Source organism: Cebus imitator, unplaced genomic scaffold (assembly GCF_001604975.1).
Source record: "Cebus imitator isolate Cc_AM_T3 unplaced genomic scaffold, Cebus_imitator-1.0 Scaffold604, whole genome shotgun sequence".
Lineage (NCBI taxonomy): Eukaryota > Metazoa > Chordata > Mammalia > Primates > Cebidae > Cebus > Cebus imitator.
The window spans coordinates 268,957-290,257 of NW_016107919.1; the positions used below are offsets into that span (position 1 = coordinate 268,957).

Consider the following 21,301-nt stretch of genomic DNA (forward strand, 5'->3'; position numbering starts at 1 on the left):
CTTTTGGATGTGGCTGCCTGTGAGTTGATCTGCAGCAATTGTTATCTCTCTTTTGGGTCTAGCCACCCAGCAAGTTTACCTGGCACCAGGCTGATACTGAAGGTTGTCTGCACGGAGTCCTGTGGTATGAACTGTGTATGGGTCTCTCAGCTGTGGATACCAGCACAGTATTTGAGGCGTCTCCAGAGTCCTGCAGGAGCAGTCCACTTCCTTCATAGGGTCGGTGGGTCCTCTTGGGATTCCTGGTTTGTTCTTGCAGGATGCTGGAGCTAAAATTTGTGATGCCAGCCTCTGCACGCTGCTCTGTCCATCTGAATCTTAGCTGCAATCTAGTCCTGCCTCCTGCCTGTCATCATGATCCTAGGAATCTTTTTTTTTTAAATATTAAAAACAACAAAACACTCAACTTTTCTACTCTTTATATTTTTCTTCTTTTACTTTTAAAGCTCAAATTAGTGATTATAAAGTCAGTTCACATTGAAATCAGATGTGTGGTAAGAATTTAGATATGGATAAGATTGAAAGTGTGGTCATCAGAGTTTGGGTAGGATTTTGCTGGTAGTAGGATATGCTCCAGGAGTAGTCAGACTTGAAGATCAGAGGGTTACAGGAATGTGGTCAGATTCAGGCCCTGAGTTGAAGACATAGGCAGGGGTGGTGGGAGGGAATTATTGTAGATCCTTTGTGTTCTAACGTCAAGTCCTAGCTTCACCTGAATTGGTGGTTTTATGGGGAGTTTGGAAATGGAAATTAACATAAGAAGATTATATCTGCTCTTCTGTTGCTTACAGATTCTTAAGACTCCTATTCTTTTCTTATGAGTACCCTTTTCAGCTTACTATTGCTAAGGAAATAATTTTCTCAAGAGAAACTTTATTACTTGTCCTAGGAGCCCTGGATGGAAACTCTGCTCCTCAACGGCAGGATGTGGACCATGAATTCTTCCTGCTCTTCAGTGTGATAGATGAGAATCTTAGCTGGCATCTTGATGAGAACATTGCCACTTACTGCTCAGAACCTGCATCAGTGGACAAGGAAGATGAGACTTTTCAAGAAAGCAATAGGATGCATGGTGAGCGGGGAAAAGGTGGTCAGATTGTGACAGGGAACATTGTTGAAGGGTATCCACTGGTTATAATGTTTGGTGGATGCTTTCACATACATAGTCCTTTTTAATCATCATAAGAACCAGGAGTAGTAGATGGATCTTTCTTATTTTATGTGTGAGGACACAGAAGCACCTAAGATTATGCAGTAGATAAATGGCACAGCTAAAGCTCCAACCCTCATCTCTCTGACTGCATAGATTGTGCTCTTTCCATTAGGCTACCTGCCTCATAATGTAGAATAGCACATAGGCTGGTGACAGCCTGTGGAATAGCACACAGGCAAAAGTTATATACTATATGTTCAATTACTTTGCTGGGGGTTGCCCACTGATACGATTAATTAATATTGATTTGTTTTAAAAAGGAAGAACCTAGCAAAATTATCCATTTTGTGGAGAAAAATGGTTTCTTTCAAGCTACCTTGCTTATATCCCCTATCCAACGCTGTGCTTATGTCTATAAGCGCATTGACCATATTAATTAAATTAAAAAGAAACTAAGGCACAGAATCCCTGAGGCATGAATGGAGAACTGATTTTAGGAATATAAACAAGTCGATTTTGTTTTTGTTTCATTAAGGAAGTCATTTACTGGCCGTTGGTGACTGCAGTGGACTAAAAACCAGACGGTCACAAAAGGAAGTGAAAATTCAGAAAGAAGATGTAAAGCATGGCTTAGACAGCTCAACTTTCTCTTGAGTTTTACACCAATTGATTATAATAGCCATGCTAATTAGCCAATTTGACAAGTGTCCTGTGGAAATTTTTAGAATAAAACTACGCTGAAAGAATAGCCTGCAAAATAACTCGATTCCTTAGATGGTTTCTTCACATTTTTGGTTTGGAATATTGGCTTTAAGCACTTAATAGCTCTATGGCCTTAGGAAAGAAGTAACTTAACCTCTCTGAGCCTTGGTCTTCTCTCTCTTTTTTTTTTAATAAGACTAATAATATCTGCCTATTTCTCAGGGATATTTTTGAGATTTAAAGAAGATAATACACATGGTTAACACAGTGTACTCTTTATAACCTCATTCAAATGTTATTTACTATTATTATTAAATGATAAGGCTTCTTCCATTGGGCAGTCCTTTCCTAATTCTGATATTTTCTTTGGGTTTTCTTTTGCAGCAATCAATGGCTTTGTTTTCGGGAATTTACCAGAGCTGAACATGTGTGCACAGAAACGTGTGGCCTGGCACTTGTTTGGCATGGGCAATGAAGTTGATGTCCATACAGCTTTTTTCCATGGACAGATGCTGACCACTCGTGGACACCGCACTGATGTGGCTCACATCTTTCCAGCTACCTTTGTGACTGCTGAGATGGTGCCCTGGGAACCTGGTACCTGGTTAGTTAGCTGTCAAGTGAACAGTCACTTTCGAGGTGAGATCCAACATTTCTAACACTTGGGGTGTAAGAGGGAGGTATGATAATAGTCAAAGGAGGCTGGACTTCTGGTCTGCAGCCATAAGTTAAGTCTTCCAGTTGAGGCATCTTGGGACAAAGGATAGCACACTAGATTAGAAGTCAGGGGACCCAAGTTTTTTCCTGAATCTGCTGGGAAACTTGCTGGGTAAACTTGGACACAACTCTCTGTGTTTAATCTTCTCCATCTTGAACATAAGATGCTTTGGGGATGAATAGGAATTCTTTTAATAAGCTTTTTATTGTTTGCTTAGAATTCTAAACAGTTAAGACCTGGAGACATTTTCAACTTATTGAACAAGGAGTAAAGGAGAGATTAGTTAAAAGACAGTAACATTTCCATAGGAGATCATTGTGTATTGTGGGTACCTAGTTGCACTCTGGTTGGAACAAAATAAGAGTAAGAGTGGAAGGTTTTGTTTTTAAAGGCAGAAACATTAAAGTAATGGCATTGCAGAGCAATGTATTGAGAAAAATCAGAGGCATCAGAAGGAAGGAAGAGCATATGAGGCCGTGGAAAGAGCAGTAGATAATTGATTAGGTTTGAATTGTAGTCTTAGGTTTGTGAAAAATATTATAAGACTTCAGGCAAGTGCCTTTCCATTTCTAGGCCACATTTGCCACATCAGTAAAATGGGAAAGTTGGTCTAACTAGTCTCCAAAATCATCTTCGGCTTTCCTTTTTAAGAATTATTTGATGTATGGTAGATTAGAAGGGTGTCAGAAAAATGATATGTGAGTAAGTGAAGTGGATTAGACTAAGAGGAAAATAAATCTTGGGAGTTAGGTTTGACACAATAGGGGCCAGTTACATGTGCTCCATTATCCGGGGTATGTCTTACCACCAAAGCTTTCTAGGTATGAGAATATAAATATGGATTGGGGTTAGAGATGCAGCATGATTGTGGAATAAGTATGGACCTTAGAGACAGACATGCTTGGATTCAAATCCTGGTTCCATCACTTGTTTAGCCACCTTTAATAAGTTATGTCACTTCTCTGAGCCTATTAATGGCAGTAGTGATTCATACCTCTTAAAACAGTAATGAGATTTTAGACAGAAAATGCGATTTTTGAATCTTAGAGAATAGGGGGATTATGTGACCAAGAGAGTAGATTTAAGAGAAGAAAATGAGCGCTTAAGATGGGAGCTTAAGTCTCAACTCCACCTCTAACTAGCTGTGCAACCTTGGGCAAGTTATTTAACCTCTCTGATCTTTTGTTTTCTTCATCTGCAAAAGGGGACATTAAAAGTCTATTTTGTACAATGGTTGTGAAGATTGATAGAGGTAACATATATACTCCCTGGGACTGAAACTTTAGAAAATATGTAAAGCACTTGACACAGAACCTAACATAATACGTATTGAAGAGAATGAATATTCTTTCCTCTTCCTTCATCATATCTCAGATTTCTAATTTACAAATTTGAAATCTCCCTGGGAAGTTGTGGGACTCTAATAAAATAATGTAGCTGAGTGAGCTCTATAAGTTGCTAAGCCAATATAAGACAGTACTATCCATTGCCATGCTGACTTAATATAGCATATTCCACATTTGAAAGCACTACTTAGAATCTACATTTTCCTGACAGTCCCAAGTCTGAAACTTCATCTCCATGAATACAAGATGTTCTTTTATTTTGGGAGCTTCCCAGTTTATAAATAATTAACCCTTATATTAAATATGATGCTCCTACCAGCCCTATGAGGTGGATTTTCCTATTCTCTCCTTTGGCAAAAGAGGAAAGCTCGGACTGAGGAAGTGACTTGTCTAAGGTCCTGCAGATAGTGGTTAAAGGTCGAGGTTGAACTCAGGTTTCCTTACTTCTGTCTCTGTGATGTTGCTACAATGTGAGCCTTTATGCAGAAGCAGGAATGAGGATCTAGTAAATGCCTCAGTGGTGGCATAAGCAAGTGGAAGTACCTGAATTTTACCTGGGCTCTCTTTCTCAGCCAGGTGCTTTAAGAGTGAGAGAAAGTGGCCCATTTTGGAGTAAAGAGAGTAGTGGAGAGTTGGAGGAGGAAACACTAGCAGAAGGAGGAAAGTGAGTCTTCTGGGTAAAAATCCTGTTGGATAGAATGGGGCCAGTTATAATGTTCTTCCCTCAGATGGCATGCAGGCACTCTACAAGGTCAAGTCTTGCTCCGCCACCCCTCCTGTGGACCTGCTCACGGGCAAAGTTCGACAGTACTTCATTGTGGCCCATGAGATTCAGTGGGACTATGGCCCGATGGGACATGATGGGAGTACTGGGAAGAGTTTGAGAGAGCCAGGCAGGTAAGAGGCAGTGGGCTCCCTCTCCTTACTTCTGTGTCCAGCTCCAAACACCTATTATCTTTTTCCCAGAAATCTCTCCCTTTACTTGGGGATGCACATCATTGTCTGGCTGGGGTTACATGACACAACTGTTAGCCAAGTTCTTGTGGCCCTCTAGAGAGCTTGCTCTTGGGGTGATACAGGTAGCAAAGCTTTTTGTGAGGTTATTCCATATCTCCAGCAAAGGATCCAAGCAGAATTTCAAGTTGATTCTACTATAATTCCTGTCCATTATCATAAAGGAAAGCCCAGTTGGGACCAGTTCCTGTATCAGTTGAAATAGCTTTTTTTCTAGTTTTTATTCACTTTACCCATTATTTACCTCCTTGCTTCTTCATTTCTTTTCTATAGTCCAAAAGAGGCATTTAAGTAGGCATATGAAAAGCACTCTGAGAAATATAGGAAGGGAAGCAATCTGCCTTTTGGCTATTCCATGCTCATTCTTTTGAAGGAATTTCTCCAAGTTCTCCTGCCTCATGCATGACCCAGATGTGGGCGAGATAGAGCAGGAGGTTAGTGCCCTACTCAGTTGCTGGGTCTCATGTCATACCACTCACTTGGCAATCAGTTGTGACAGGTCTTCCACAGAGGAGGCACTTGATAGATGACTAAGAGAGGGGCTGGGGGAAGATCCTTTATGGTTATACTTCTAGCAGAAAATAATAGTGTAAATCTGCAGCAAACAGGAAAGTTGGTGTTTGAGTCTCAGCATAGATTCCAGGATCTCCAATTGGGCTTATTAATTTAGTGGGCTTTCATTTTAGAGTAAGACAAAGGATTATTAATACCTAAGGATGATTAAGAACAGAGGCAAACTATGAGTCTCTGGAGGGCAGAACTGGTTCCAGAGCCTGGAACTTACAAGCAAGAATATTACACTGAAAAGAATTCCAATAATTTAAAATAAACAGTAAGGGAGATTGTTTCTTTGGGATATGAGTTTCTTGTCTTTGGAAAGGCTCAAGCAGAAGCTGTATATAACTTACTAGTGGTGTCACCAAAGGAGATATCTTCACTGCTGGGAGTTAACTCAGATGAGCTCTGAGGTCCTTTCGAAACATAAACATTTGTAACTTGATGAGACGAAGGGTGAGATGGGAGTCTATTTTGATACCTAATAAAATCATATCATATTTTCCTTTTTATATATCAGTAACTCAGATAAGTTTTTCCAGAAGAGCTCCAGCCGAATTGGGGGCACTTACTGGAAAGTGCGATATGAAGCCTTTCAAGATGAAACATTCCAGGAGAAGATGCAGTTGGAAGAAGATAGGCATCTTGGAATCCTGGGTGAGGAATTTTTAACTTATGAAATTCATTGACTAGAGCCAGAAACGTGAGGAGAACTTTGAAACTTGGGCCTGGACATGACTTAGGAGTACATTGTAGACCAGTGTCTTCTAAAGTGAGTCTTATGTGAAGATTGTTTTGTGAAAAAGGGTTACGAGTTTGAATGTGTTTGAAAAAACACTAAGTTAAGCAGTTAAATAGTGCTTTTGTGCTACAGGATTTCTAAGAGCCTTAGATTTATTTTTGTTTATCATGAATCTCCACTTTTTTTCAGTGAATGTCTTCCAATACCACTGATGTACAGTACACACTTTTAGAATTCCTTCTCTAGAAGGGTTATACAAGGAAGTAAGACTATCTAGGTTCTCGGCCATCTGGGACCAGTGGCGGATTGGCATGACATGCAGACATGCTTGAAACAGGAAGCATGCAGAATAGGCTTGGAGTCTGAACTTGAAGAAGGTATCTAGAAGGGCTAAACCAAAGTTAGACGAGGTTTAGTAACACGATGGAACCAGAAAATAAAATAAGCAAGATGGAAAAAACTTTGGAAATTAATATAATAGACCATACTCGGGATAGGTATGTGCCAGTTGATTCTAGCTCTAATAATGGACAATAAGTCTTACGTCAGCTGGATAGGGAGATATAATGATGAGAAATCCACCCTAGGAGTGGTGAGTATGAAGGAATTATTATTGGCTGGATTTCAGTATGGGTGCCCAGTCTATGAGAAGAGGTGTAACATTAGATGTGGAAATTGAGTAGGAAACCAAGCTAGAAACTCTGACCAAGGGTTAGAGCCAGCATAAGTGCTCAGTTTTGGTACTTTTGGTCTGCCTCAAAGGTGACCTAAGCTAGATTAGATGTGGTGGGTAGTGAAGTTCAGAAGAGTTTAGAAGTTGTGGCTCTATTTACCTACTCCAGTGCCTGGATAGAAGATATAATAATACTCTTAGATAGTTCCACCAAGAGATGCAGCTATGGGATCTGGGACAATAAAGTAAGTGAAAATGAGGTTGGGCCTGACAATGGGATGAGAGAAAGTCCTGGCCTTTAGTCCTGGTTGAATGGCTAATCAACCATTTAAATTTGGGCAGATAAATTCCACCTCTCTCAGCTGAAATTTTCTCATCTGTAAATTGGAGTTAATTCCTGCCCTACATGCCATAAAATGATGTTTGACAATTGAATAACATAATGGATTTTCCAGTGTTTTTTATAACTGTAAATTTCAATACACTTGAAAAGGATTGTTCTTATTATTACAAAGAAAAGAGTTCTTTATCTTCTTCACTTTGACTTTCCTTTTCTTTCCCTCCTTCTTCTTCCATATTCTTCCTCCCTGTTCATCCCTTTAGTCATTCTCATTGTCTCTCCTTCCCATTTTCCAGGGCCAGTTATCCGGGCTGAGGTTGGTGACATCATTCAGGTGGTCTTCTACAACCGTGCCTCCAAGCCATTCAGCATGCAGCCTCATGGGGTCTTTTATGAGAAAGACTATGAAGGCGCTGTGTACAATGATGGTGAGCCAGCAGTGTTTCTGGCAAATGTGGGCTCCAGGAGGTATCAGGTGTCTCTAGAAAACAAATAAATGGTGTATGGAGAGGGAGAAGTAGGCAGAATTAGTTTCCATATGTGAATGTTGTTGAATGAATGAATAATATAATAGCAAAGCAGAGCTAGGCTTCACTAATAAGAGAAAATTTTAAAAAATATATTTAAATATAACCTAATTCTAAATCAAGTGTATTATAGAACTTTGGAAAGCAGAAAATTACAAAGTAAATAAACATCATTTATAGATAAAATTGTCATATAACTTTTGATATAACTTTAAATATTTTTGTGTGTTTATACAAGTCTGTATAGAGATATATGATCATATGGTTTGTACAGTTTTGCATCCTACTATTCTCACTTACCATTGAACTGTGTTCGTTTTCCCATGCCATTATAATGTTACATTTTAATGGCTATATAATACTTTATCTCAAGGATTTGTCATAATTTACTTACTTTATCCTTTGTTGCCTAGATACATAGGTTTTTTTCAGTATTTTTGAATATTGTAAGGCAGGTTGCAGTGAACGAATGCATACATCCTAGCTTGCATTTTGGATTACTATATCAGAAGAGAATCCTAGAAGTGACAGTATTGTGTAATTATTTTTTTACTTTCTCTAAGAATATTAATGCATGCTAATTCTAGCCAAAATATAAAAGAAAAATGGAAATCATAAATGCAAAAGTTGCAGACAAATCTAGAATGAAAATTCTACAAGGCAACTGGTCTAGTCTCTTGAAGAAGTCAATACCATCAATAGGAGGATTAGAGACATAACAATCAAATGCAGTGTGCAAACTTTGAGTGAATCTGCTTGTGAAAAACAGCTTTAGGAGGCATTTTGGAGATAATTGCAAAATTCTTGATATAGATTGGATATTAGATGTTATTAGGGAATTTTCTTAGGTGTAATAATGGCATTATAGTGAAATACGAGATGCTTGCTAATATTTTAGCTATAAAATGTCATGATGTTTGCATTCTACTTCCAAATGATTCAACCAAAGCAAACAAACAAAAACTGCTTGTAGCGTGTGTACGTGTACATACACATAGATTAGATGAATTAAAGATGGTGAAATGTTAGCAATAGACTCTAAGTGATAGGGTGATCATTACACTATTTTTTAAAGTTTTCTGTATATTTGAAAATTTGAAGAGTAAGAAATAATGAATGAATAAGAAAAGATTTTTAAAAACTAGACAAAAATGTAGACAAGGCTATTTATTTAAAAGGTTCATATCCACAAGTAGAATAATATATGCAGTAAATACTGAAAGGAATGTTCAACCTGAAATAATCACACAAGTGTAAATCAAAACAACAGCAAGTTTTGTTGATGTTTTTGTTTGCCTACAACACAGTTATTTTGACAAGATTAAAAAGAATTCCCCAGTGCTGATGAGGTTGTAAATTATAAACTAAATTACAACCCCTTGTTGTAAGCTATACTACAAATGTTCTTCCATATGCTTCTTTGCACACTTTTATAAACATTTCTTCAGAATATATTTTTAAGGTGAGGAATTGCTACATCAGAGGATACATACCTTAAAATTTTTGATACCTACACCCAAAATGCTGTCTGGAGAGATTTGCTATATTATCAGTTTAGAGTTCTATCAGCAGTATCTGAGGAGGGCTCCTTTCCTTACAACCTCATCAGCACTGGGGACATCTTTTTTAATCTTGTCAAAATGTCTTGCAGGGAAACAACAGCATCAACAAAACTCACTGTTGTTTTGATTTACATATGTTTGATTATTTTAGATTGAACATTCTTTTCAGTATTTATTGCATATATTATTCTACTTGTGGATATGAACCTTTTAAATAAAAAACTGTGTCTACATTTTTGTCTACTTTCTTTTTTTTTGTTATATAAATATATATACATATATATGTGTATATATATATATGTATATATATATATATATGTATATATAATTGCAATTTAGGTTCCAGGATACATGTAAAGAACATGCAGGACTGTTGCATAGGTACATACATAGCAATGTGGTTTGCTGCCCCCGTCCCCATCACCTATATCTGGCATTTCTCCGCATGTTAGCCTTCCCCAACTCCGTACCCCCCACTGTCCCCCCCAGACCCCCCCCAACAGACCTCAGTGTGTGATGCTCCCCTCCCTGTGTCCATGTGTTCTCATTGTTCAACACCCGCCTATGAGTGAGAACATGTGGTGTTTGATTTTCTGTTCTTGTGTCCGTTTGCTGAGAATGATGGTTTCCAGGTTCATCCATGTCCCTACAAGGGACACAAAACCATTGTTTTTGATGGCTGCGTAGTATTCCATGGTGTATATGTGCCACATTTTCCCTGTCCAGTCTATCATCAATGGGCATTTGGGTTGGTTTCAGGTCTTTGCTATTGTAAGCAGTGCTGCAATGAACATACATGTGCATGTGTCCTTATAATAGAATGATTTATAATCCTTTGGATATATACCCAGTAATGGGATTGCTGGGTCAAATGGAATTTCTATTTCTAGGTCCTTGAGGAATCACCACACTGTCTTCCACAATGGTTGAACTAATTTACACTCCCACCAACAGTGTAAAAGTGTTCCTATTTCTCCACATCCTCTCCAGCATCTGTTGTCCCCAGATTTTTTAGTGATTGCCATTCTAACTGGCGTGAGATGGTATCTCAATGTACATTTGATTTGAATTTCTCTAATGACCAGTGATGATGAGCATTTTATCATGTTTGTTGGCCTCATATATGTCTTCTTTTGAAAAGTGTCTGTTCATATCCTTTGCCCACTTTTGAATAGGTTTGATTTTTTATTTCTTGTAAATCTGTTTTAGTTCTTTGCAGATTTTGGATATAAGTCTTTTGTCAGATGGGTAGATTGCAAACATTTTTTTTCAAATTTTGTCTACATTTTTTTTTATTATTCCCTTTTACACTTACCCTCTTTATAGGTGAGTGAGTAGAGTAGGTGCCATTTAAACCATTTCTTACCATCATGCATTTTTATAATTTGCAAAATCTTTGCTAACTTAACTTGTAAAAAAAGTTATCTAGCTATTTTCAATTGTACTTCTTTGATTACTGAAGGCATGAAAATTTGAATAACGTGTGAGCATTGCTTGGCCATGTTTTGTTTCCATTTTAGAAATTACAGCCTTAGTGTTATATGTATATACATATACATATGCACATATATACACATACATACATACATAACATATACACATCCACATATACATAGTACATATTGAAAGAAAAAAATGTTAAATAATCACAGCTGTTTAAAAGTGAAATGAGCTATAATGGCAGATAGTAAGTCTCCCATCGCTGCACAGTTTTAAGCAGAAGTAGTGATGTAAGAGCAGATTAATGTATGTTTTCAAGTGAAGGATGTTCCAAATTAAGTGTTAAAGTCCCTTTTAATCCCAAGGTCCTGTGATTTTAGAAAACCGAAACATAGTGAAGATTAAATTGCTGCAGTTCATATAGCAAGTAATGACAGAACGAGAAAACAAACTCATCTCTTGACTCCTAGACCAGAGTCCTCTTCAATATTCAATATTCCATGTTGCTGCTACTGTTGCTCCAAAATGCCTTTGTAGTTCATAATCTTTATTTCACCATTTTGAGCTGATGATTCTCATTCTAGTCAATGTAAGTAATGAGTACCATATTTTTCCCTACAGGTTCATCTCACCCTGGCTTGGTTGCTAAGCCCTTTGAGAAAGTAACATACCGCTGGACAGTCCCCCCTCATGCTGGTCCCACTGCTCAGGATCCTGCTTGTCTCACCTGGATGTACTTCTCTGCTGCAGATCCCATAAGAGACACAAATTCTGGCCTGGTGGGCCCCCTGCTGGTTTGCAGGGCTGGTGCCTTGGGTACAGATGGCAAGCAGGTATTGTCAGGGTTATCTGGCTGGGAAGCCTGCAGGGAGAAGGATGAAGCTAGCTTGCTGGATAGCAGTTAAGCATGGAACTGGGTTCTGAAGTTTAGGGAATAAAAGAAAAATAATCAAGCTGGCCCATCTGAAATTAATATTTTGTGACCTCATGCTATCTTGCATGTTATTTTTTGTACTGGCAAACATATCTTCCTTAGCCTCACAGGTAATTAATGATATCCTTCCATCATCTCCTTCTTTTCTCCCTCCCTCCCTCCTTCCTTCCATCCTTCCTTCCTTCCATCCTTCCTTCCTTCCTTCCTTTCTCCCGTCTCCTTCTCCTTCTCCTTCTCCCTTATGTCATTGGCCCCTAAACCTTGCTCCTGATCCCTAAATCTGCTTTAATATTTGCCTGTCTTCTTTTGTATTCAGCCCACGATTTCTATTTGTGTAACACTGGGTGAGCTACTGAACTTCTCTTTGACTCAGTTTTCTCATTTGTAAAAAAGGGATAACAATGGAAGAAGACATCTTGGGTTTCTGTGGGGATTAATTAAAATAATCCATATACAGTGCTTAGTACAGTGTAAGCACTTGGTAAATGTTAGTGGTAACAATAATTACTATCCATATAACTTATCTTTTATTTTCTTATTTCCCCCAAGACCCTCCTCTGCTTTTCTAGCCATCTCCCCTCAGTCCTCTCCCCAGGTGATTCCGAGTTCTCTTTCTTCACACTCCGTACCTCTTATTTCTTATCCTATGCTCCTTCCCTGACCCCTTTCTTACATTTCTTCCCTGTAAGGCTTGTCCTTTTATTCTGATCTTCTTCTCTCATCTGCAATTTGAGGATAAGGAAAAACTGCTTATCAATAGCTGCATCTCTGGGTAGAAGGTATGGGCTCAAAATGGGAAAAGAAAATGGGAAGAGTCTGGAATCCATGGATCTGTAGCAACACAGTCCACAACTGCTGAAACCATTGTCATTTTTCCCTCTACTTTCTTCTATTGGGCCTACAGAAAGGGGTGGATAAAGAATTCTTTCTTCTTTTCACTGTGTTGGATGAGAACAAGAGCTGGTACAGCAATGCCAATCAAGCAACTGCTATGTTGGATTTCCGACTGCTTTCAGAGGATATCGAGGGCTTCCAAGATTCCAATCGGATGCATGGTATGGGGAGTACTTTTGCCCTGGGCTAAATTGAGGGACTCCAAGTCAAATCTAACTTGAACTGTAATCATGACCAATCCTGAAAATACTGATTTTATTGGTCATCTCTGTCCAAGAGACGAGCTAGATTGAGAGATTCAACCTAACACAACAGATCTTATACTTAGCACCTTTGGGTGCTGTGTCCTGTGTTACACAATATGGGGGACACTGGAAGAAAGTACTGTGAGATGAGGATTGTACACCAGAAATCTACAAGGGATTGTGAAGAATAAGCCAAATGATACCTTTCCAATCTTATCTCCCCACTTCCTTATCTTTTACTACCTTTGCTCCCCCTACCCCATACTCCTGCCAAATAGGACTATTTTTCTTTGTGAACATGCTGATTTCGTGCTTTTGCAGTGTTGTTCCCGTTCCCTTCACTTGAAATGTCACTGCTTACATCTTTGTCCTCAGCCTGCAGGAATTCTGTGCATTCTCTATGACCCATCTCAAAAGCTACCTCCTCCATGTAACCATTTCTTATCAGCCAAGCTCAGGGTAATGGCAACCTCTCCTGAACTACCATTGCATTTCAATCAGACCATTTTAATAGCAAGTTCCATATACTCTTCAATATTGTATCTGTTTGTTAAATTGATTTTGATTTCTGCAAGAGTGTAGTCTTTTTAAACATGAGCATTAAATATTGCTTATCTCTGTATCCTCTATACTGTCTAATACATAGTTTATTGAATTAGTAAACTACTAAATGAATGGGTGGATGTATGAGTAAATTAATGGGAAGACATGGTTTCAGTTTGCAAGGAGCTTCCGGCAATTTGCAGTGAGATGAGATTAATAAAATTTATGAAACATTTATAGAATAATCCAAGAAAGGCTATAATTAAGTGCTTAATTAAAAACTAAGTGCTGAATTAAAAGCTGTGTAGAACAACTGTTTCATAAGAGAAGGAGATCATTAATGAGGAAGTATCACATTAAAATATTTCTGGAAGAAAGAACTGCTTAAGCTTGGGATTGAAGACTGAATAGATTTTCAACCAGGCAAGGGAAGCATAATCATGGAGTTAGTAGTGTTCTTATTAGCATTCTAAGGGATTATCACACAGTGTGACACATTAAATTGCAGTAGATATGGAGGCATTGAAAAGGTGTAGGCTTCAAACAAGTCTCCCTCCTGTGTTTTGCATTGGGAGGGTGGTATAGGAGGGAAACAATAATGAGTGAATTGTTTTTGGTTCTATCTCTTGGTTTCCATTACTAGTTAGTTCCATCATTTGGAAAAAAATAAAACAGTCTCATGAGCAAAGTTCATTCCAGTTAGAATTTACTGAGCACCTAATTAGTATGAGGTGCTCAAGCAGTCACATAGATATAGAAAAAAAATTTATATACTTCCTGTTAGGTCAATCCATTGCAGCAAATAGATTTCTAAGTAAATCACCAGAAAGTATATCAGTTGCATTCCATGGTAACTGATATTGCAGATAATCTTTTATAAAATTGTGTGGGATAAAAGTTTCATGGATCAAAGAGAGAGTAGTAACTGCTTTACAGAGGATATTTGAATAAAGATATGATGAGTGAATTGTAGGATGCCATAGAAAGATACCATAAGGGAAGTTCATTCCATCAAGAGGAAACAGTATGTGAAAAGTCAACAGGTATTATCAGGGCACCTACAATGTTTAAAGCTTTGGTAATGCAGAGAGAAATAGAGGTCAGAGGACAATGATGTGTATGTGTGTGTGTACATGTATGTGTGTGTGTTTGTGGGGGGGGGTAAGAGGATGGGAGGACAGACTGCAGGTAGGAGTACCAGAGAGGTGGCTATTTTAGAAGTTCAGACCAGAGAGGATGAGGCCCAGAACCAGGGGAATGGCAGTGAAGATGAAGAGGAGGAAACAGGTTTGAGAGCTGAAGATGGAATTTTCAGAACCCAAACACGTTATGGAGGGGTGGAAAATAAGATCGGTGTAAAGAAGGAACAAAGTGGTTGTAAAAGAACCAGAGAGTATGTTGCCACAGAAACCAAGGAAAAGGAATTTCAAGAAATGGGGAATAGGAGAGGTTTGTGTGTGTGTGTGTGTGTGTGTGTGTGTGTGTGTGTGTGTGTGTGTGTATGGTTGTGGTAGTGGAGAGTAGTTTAATGTTGTCAGGATGTGGATCATGATGGACAGGAGGCCAGAAAGGACAGTTGACTGCTCATCCCAAAGACACAGATATTCACAACTAGAGTTAAAGTGGCTTAGAGAAGAAGGCAGAGGAGTTGAGGATGACTCAGCAGTTTCAAGTTGTGTGAAACCATAGTACATAGCTGATGCCATGCTGCTGGCCGGTGCTGGAGTAGTCTGGTCTCATCTCCTTATCTTGTTTTGTGTTTTTGTTTTCCAGCCATTAATGGGTTTCTGTTCTCTAACCTGCCCAGGCTGGACATGTGCAAGGGTGACACAGTGGCCTGGCACTTGCTCGGCCTGGGCACAGAGACTGATGTGCACGGGGTCATGTTTGAGGGCAACACTGTGCAGCTTCAGGGCATGAGGAAGGGTGCAGCCATGCTCTTTCCTCATACCTTCGTCATGGCCATCATGCAGCCTGACAACCTTGGTAAGTGCCTTAGCAGCGGCCCTAGAGGCTTTGTTGGGTATAGGGCCTGGGATGGGATCGGGAAGAGGGAGGATGGTGAAGAGGAAAGAAGAGGCATGTTGAGGGTTCTAAGAAGTTTGAAAAACACTTTTGTCTTTTTCTTCTTCAGTGTGCTCTCCATGTTCTAGTTACTTAGATTCCCTATTCAGCTGCAAGCAGAATAGAGTTAGTAGAAGGTGGAGAAAATCCTTTTCTGGAACAACAGAAGAGAAGTTGGGATGCTGTTTAGCTTTAGTGAAGTTCTTATATGGCAGGGAGTGGACTTGACCACATAGAGATTTTATAGATACAGTACTTTTATTGGGAGGAAGGTCAATGAGAGTCACTTATAAGTGCTATCAAATTGATATTCTGTGGGGATTTCTGCAGACTCTCACTTCTGGTCTCTCCCTTTCTCTTTCTCCCTGTGAAGCACCCCCACCCCTGCCACCCCGTGTGTGTGGGGGGGGTGGGGGGAGGTGGGTGTGCGCGTGTGGTGATGTAACTATTTCAGCCTGGAAATCAGAACACAACAACCCTAGTTCAGCCTCGTCCATTAACTTGGTGTGTAAATTTGAAATTTGGTCTAATCACTTCCCCTCTCCCTAGCTAGATTTCTTCCTTCATTGATTCATTCCTTCCTGCCTTCCTTCCTTCAGTCCTTTTGTCCTTCCTCCATCTCTCCTTACCTCCCTATCCTTTTTCTTCCTTTTATGAAGATATTTGACTATAATATTTCTTCAGATTCTATGTATTTCTAGCATTTCGTAATGCAGCAGTTATCTTTTCTTTAGTCCCTATGGTGTATTTTTTTCCCAGCCATTAGATGGAAATAGTGTTTGTAAGAAAAACCTGTCAGTTCCACACAGTTTGTATTAAACTTTTATTTTACTTCTATAAATTCCATTCATATTTTGGGGAAAACATCCTTGAACAAGTGTCTTCAACATTTTAATAATTTTAACCTAGTCCTGAGTTTGACAAACACTTGATATAAAGCTGGTCTCCTGAGAAATAGAACAGTGTGAAGGCTATTATTGCAATTTTTTCTGTGAGAGAAGCTTGGGGCTTGGACTAGGGAAGTGGCAGTGGAAATGAAAAAATAATTTCAAAGGAATTTCTGATAGGATATATTGATGGAATAGATATGGGTGGTAAGAGAAATAGAAAAAGTAGATGTGGAAAGAAAAGAGTAGATTCTTTATTTCAAGGTGTTTATAAACTAGTAGAAGGGATCATTTTAAAAGAGGGGGGCACTCAGCCCTTTAACATGTGGTTTAGATATAAAGTGCATTAGGAGTGGAGAGGCCAAGAATGTAGAACTTAGTTTGTGCCAAAATAGTCAGGGAGGGCTTTCTGGAAAAGAAAAATGAATTGCGTCTTGGAAAATGAGTGAACTCTCATAGATACTTGGAGGTGGGGGTTGCAGGTATGTTCCAGAAATAGGGTAATAAAATGAAGATTCCGAGCTAGGAATGAATGGAAAATATGAGATGCAATCACGGTTTGATGTAGTCGGAGAGCTAGTAGAGTTTAAGACAATGTGTGGGAAGTAGAACTGGATTGATAGTTTGGGGCCAACTCATAGAAGGCTTTGAAAGCCAGGAAGAAGAATTTGTAGTGTTGGGATAAGCACTGAACAGCAAGTAAGGAAACAATGAGAGTAATGTTCTAAGAAAGTTAGCTTCTCTTGATCAGCAGTGAGTTTAAGTATCCTTGACGTAGAAATTTGGAGCTTAAGATCTTGTCCAGGCAACTCCACAGAACAGACATTTAAGACTGTTACCTGAGCCTTCAATTGTAAAAAACGAGTGAAGGGCCTTCTAAAGCTGTCTTAGGTAAGCATCCCTCTGCAATCAAGAAGTTCTCTTTCTTTTTAGCTAACTATTGAAGTCTATTTTATTTCTTTGGTACTTGGTAGGAGAAAACCCATCAATGTTTTTCTTGAAATAATAATTATTACAGCTTTATTTACTTATTTATAGCTTCATTTAACTGAACATTGAATATGTTCTATACTAAACACTGTTCACATATTATTGTGTTTAATTGTAAAACATATAAAATAATCGTTGTTTTTCTGATGAGGGAACTGAAAAACACACAAGTTTAGAAATTGCCACAAGGTTATATATAATAAATAACAGATAGGGTTACCAACCATGGCAGTTTGCCTAGTACTGAGGGGTTGCTAGGAATATAGTACTTACTGTGCTAAAACCAGTAATACCCTGATAGAAGTTGGTTATTCTAGTGGCAGAGTTTAGTTTTAATAAACCCAGACAGTGTATGTGGCTTTGGAGCTGGAGCTCTTAACCTTTGAGCTCATTACTCTCAATAAACTTTTCATACTGTTTTATTTAATGTGTAGTTAAGACAAGAGCCTTATCTGAGACTATCTGAAACTACCTATTTTCTGCAGTCTGCCTAGGGAGAGGCAGGAAATTCCCCAGGCACCACCCAGGGGTGTTCTGAGTCAGATTTTTCTCTCTGATCCTCCCTCAGGGACATTTGAGATTTACTGCCAGGCAGGCAGCCATCGAGAAGCAGGGATGAAGGCAATCTATAATGTCTCCCAGTGTCCTGGCCGCCAAGCCACCCCTCGCCAACGCTACCAAGCTGCAAGGATCTACTATATCATGGCAGAAGAAGTAGAGTGGGACTATTGCCCTGACAGGAGCTGGGAACTGGAATGGCATAACCAGTCTGAGAAGGACAGGTAAGGCTTCAGAAATGGAGAGATCACACTTTCCAAAAATCACTTTGCAAATGAAAATACTGCAACTGTGAGATGAGGAGACTCTTACCTCAGGTCACCTAATGTGATACCAACAGAATTGAGAGATGGGGCTACAATGCAGCTCTGATGAATTCTAGCTCAGTGCCACTTCTATATTGATATAGTGAGGGAATAAGGCATGCTCGCGTCTTCACCCTCAGTCTTTGTCTCTCTTCTTTCAGTTAGCTGAAAGTATTTACCCTGGGACTTAAATTTCATAGAATTTACTCAAGAGACTGAATGTCTCAAGCTCAGCTGCCCCTTGACAAAATGGCATTGCATTTATTGAAGTACAGACTAAGCTATGTAGCGGGAAATGTTTAAAACAGAGTGATTGAAACATGATAGAATTTTATTTCTTATTCACATAATAGTACAAATATGAGGAATTCAGGGCGGGCAGGTGAACCCTATCATTCTCAGCACTTCCTTTCATCTCTGGGGCCAAGATGCCTGTTCCAGTTGTAGCTATCCCTAGCCATCAAGAAGAAAGAAAGAAGTCAAAGTCACGCAGCATTGTCTATAAGGACACGGCCTGGAAGTTGTATATATCACCTTTTCTTATACTCTATTGTTCTGAACTAATTCTTATGGCCATCTTTGGCTGCAACAAAAGTCTGAAAACTGTAATCTCTGATTAATCTGTCATGTGCTGAGCTAAAAGTTAGGTGATTCTATTACTGACAATGAAGGAGGAGAGAATGGAAACGTAGATACAAATTAGCAGTCTCCATTAGTTTGTTTTCAGTGCTCTCACTACGCATTAGCAATTCTTACTCTTTATGTTGTTCGTTGAAAGTTGAAGTCTTCTTGCTAATGGTCTGAAAATGTTTTATTTCCTTTTTAATTCTTTATTTTTGATGTTCAGATAGACATATAATTATCAAAACCAACCTCCATTGAACCTACAATAAGTTTCTATAAACAGAAGCAGATAACTAGGTTGGACATTTGTTTGAAGATTCCTTCTATTAGCTCTGTCTATGTACGTGCTAAAAGGAAAATGTATTACTAGTTGATATTTACTTTGAAAACACTAGTTTATTTTTTTTTTTGAATGTCCATAGCAACTTTATTCTTTTTTTTTTCCCCATTTATTTATTTTATTGCATTTTAGGTTTTAGGGTACTTGTGAAGAACATGCAAAATTGTTGCATAGGAACACACGTGGCAGTGTGATTTGCTGCCTTCCTCCCCATCACCTACATCTGGCATTTCTCCCCTTGCTATCTCTCCCCAGCTCCCCACCCCCCGCCGTCCCTCCCCTACATCACCACAACTGACCCCAGTGTGTAGTGCTCCCCTCCCTGTGTCCATGTGTTCTCATTGTTCAACACCCGCCTATGAGTGAGAACATGCGGTGTTTGATCTTCTGCTCTTCTGTCAGTTTGCTGAGAATGATGGTTTCCAGGTTCATCCATGTCCCTGCAAAGGACCCAAACTCATCGTTTTTGATGGCTGCATAATATTCCATGGTGTATATGTGCCACATTTTCCCTATCCAGTCTATCGTCGATGGGCATTTGGGTTGGCGATTCCTCAAGGACCTAGAAATAGAAATTCCATTTGACCCAGCAATCCCATTACTGGGTATATATCCAAAGGATTACAAATCGTTCTACTATAAGGACACGTGTACACGAATGTTCATTGCAGCACTGTTTACAATAGCAAAGACCTGAAAACACTAGTTTAAGTCACAATTGAACTATCTACAACTACTGAGAATAAAATTTGACTTCATTTAGAAATATGTTATTTATTTAGTTCCCCTCACTTGTTTCTAATCAGAACCCAGTGAGATACACCTAACAAGATCTTATAATTTAAAAAAAACAAGAAAAAGATATATTTACATCAGTTTGTTAAAAATATATTATTAGTTGCTAGCATTCAGGTAGGGCCCAAGTGAAAAATTTTTTAAAATAATTGAAACTTTTATTTTAGATTTATGAAGTACATGTGCATGTTTGTTACATGGGTATATTGTGTGATGCTGAGGTTTGGGATACAGATCCCATCACACAGGTAGTAAGCATAGTACCCAGTGTTTCATTTTTCAACCCTTGCCCCCCAACCCCAATTTCTATTGTTGCCATTTTTATGTCTATAAGTACCCAATGTGTAGCTCCCACTTATAAGTGAGAACTTTTTGTTTTTCTGTTCCAGCATTAATTTGCTTAGAAATTTGTGGCCTCCAGCTACATCTTTGTTGCTGAAAAGGACATAATTTCATTATTTTTAAAGTCTGCATAGAATTCCATGGTTTATGTGTACCACATTTCCTTTATCCAGTCCACCATTGGTGGGCACCTAGGTTGATTCTATGTCTGTGCTATTGTGAACATGTACCTCTTTGGTAGAATGATTTATTTTTCTAGCCCATTTCTTTTTTTTCTTTTTTCTTTTCTTTATTTTTTTGAGACAGAGTCTTGCTCCACCACCTAGGCTGGAGTGCAGTGGCACGATCTTGGCTCACTGCAACCTCCACCTCCCAGGTTCAAGCAGTTCTCCTGCCTCAGCCTCCCTACTACACATGCATGGTGATTTGCTTTTTGCTTGTTGAATTAAGTTTTTGGAAATTTTAAAATGTGACTTCCCCTCTCTGAGCCTGGGTATACTCATCTTGAAAATGATGCAGTATGGATGAAATAACAGGGCTAGAAAAGAAGGGAGGGAAGGAGCAGCAGGCTTGAATCTAAATCCTGGCTCACTTTCTGGCTAACAATGTCACCTCGGATAAGTCCTGCCATCTCTGGGCAATGGATCGCACCTCTGACACCTACCTACCCCATAGTCCTATTAGAAATATCAAATGATAAATCTGTGTGTAAACTAGAAAGAATCCTATAAGGAGAAAATCTGTAAGATTTCATTTCCTCCCTATGTCTCACCATCCTTTACCCTCTGGTTGCAGCAGCAGTTAGTACTTTCTTGCCACCTTGTACCTTGCCCTTTTGTAAAATTAATTTCATTAAGACATCAGTAAGGTTAGAGCTAAAGCCTATGACTTCTGATTCTTAGCCCAGTGCTCTTGTGGTTTGAATTGTATGACAAATTTCTATCTGGATTATGGCAAACAAGGAACATAGATACTGAAACCTGCCTTTTTTTTTTTTTTTTTTTTTTT

General features: G+C 38.9%; 1 protein-coding gene across 1 annotated transcript in view; it reads left to right on the top strand.

Annotated features, from left to right (window-relative positions):
* The window catches only part of HEPH (hephaestin), a 98,751-nt gene that overhangs the window by 17,086 nt on the left and 60,364 nt on the right, over positions 1–21,301 (top strand). The window contains 9 exon segments of the mRNA XM_037734327.1: positions 890–1,072; positions 2,240–2,494; positions 4,648–4,816; positions 6,009–6,145; positions 7,540–7,671; positions 11,394–11,605; positions 12,611–12,761; positions 15,162–15,374; positions 17,898–18,111. Of these exon segments, the coding sequence (XP_037590255.1) occupies positions 890–1,072; positions 2,240–2,494; positions 4,648–4,816; positions 6,009–6,145; positions 7,540–7,671; positions 11,394–11,605; positions 12,611–12,761; positions 15,162–15,374; positions 17,898–18,111 (1,666 nt within the window).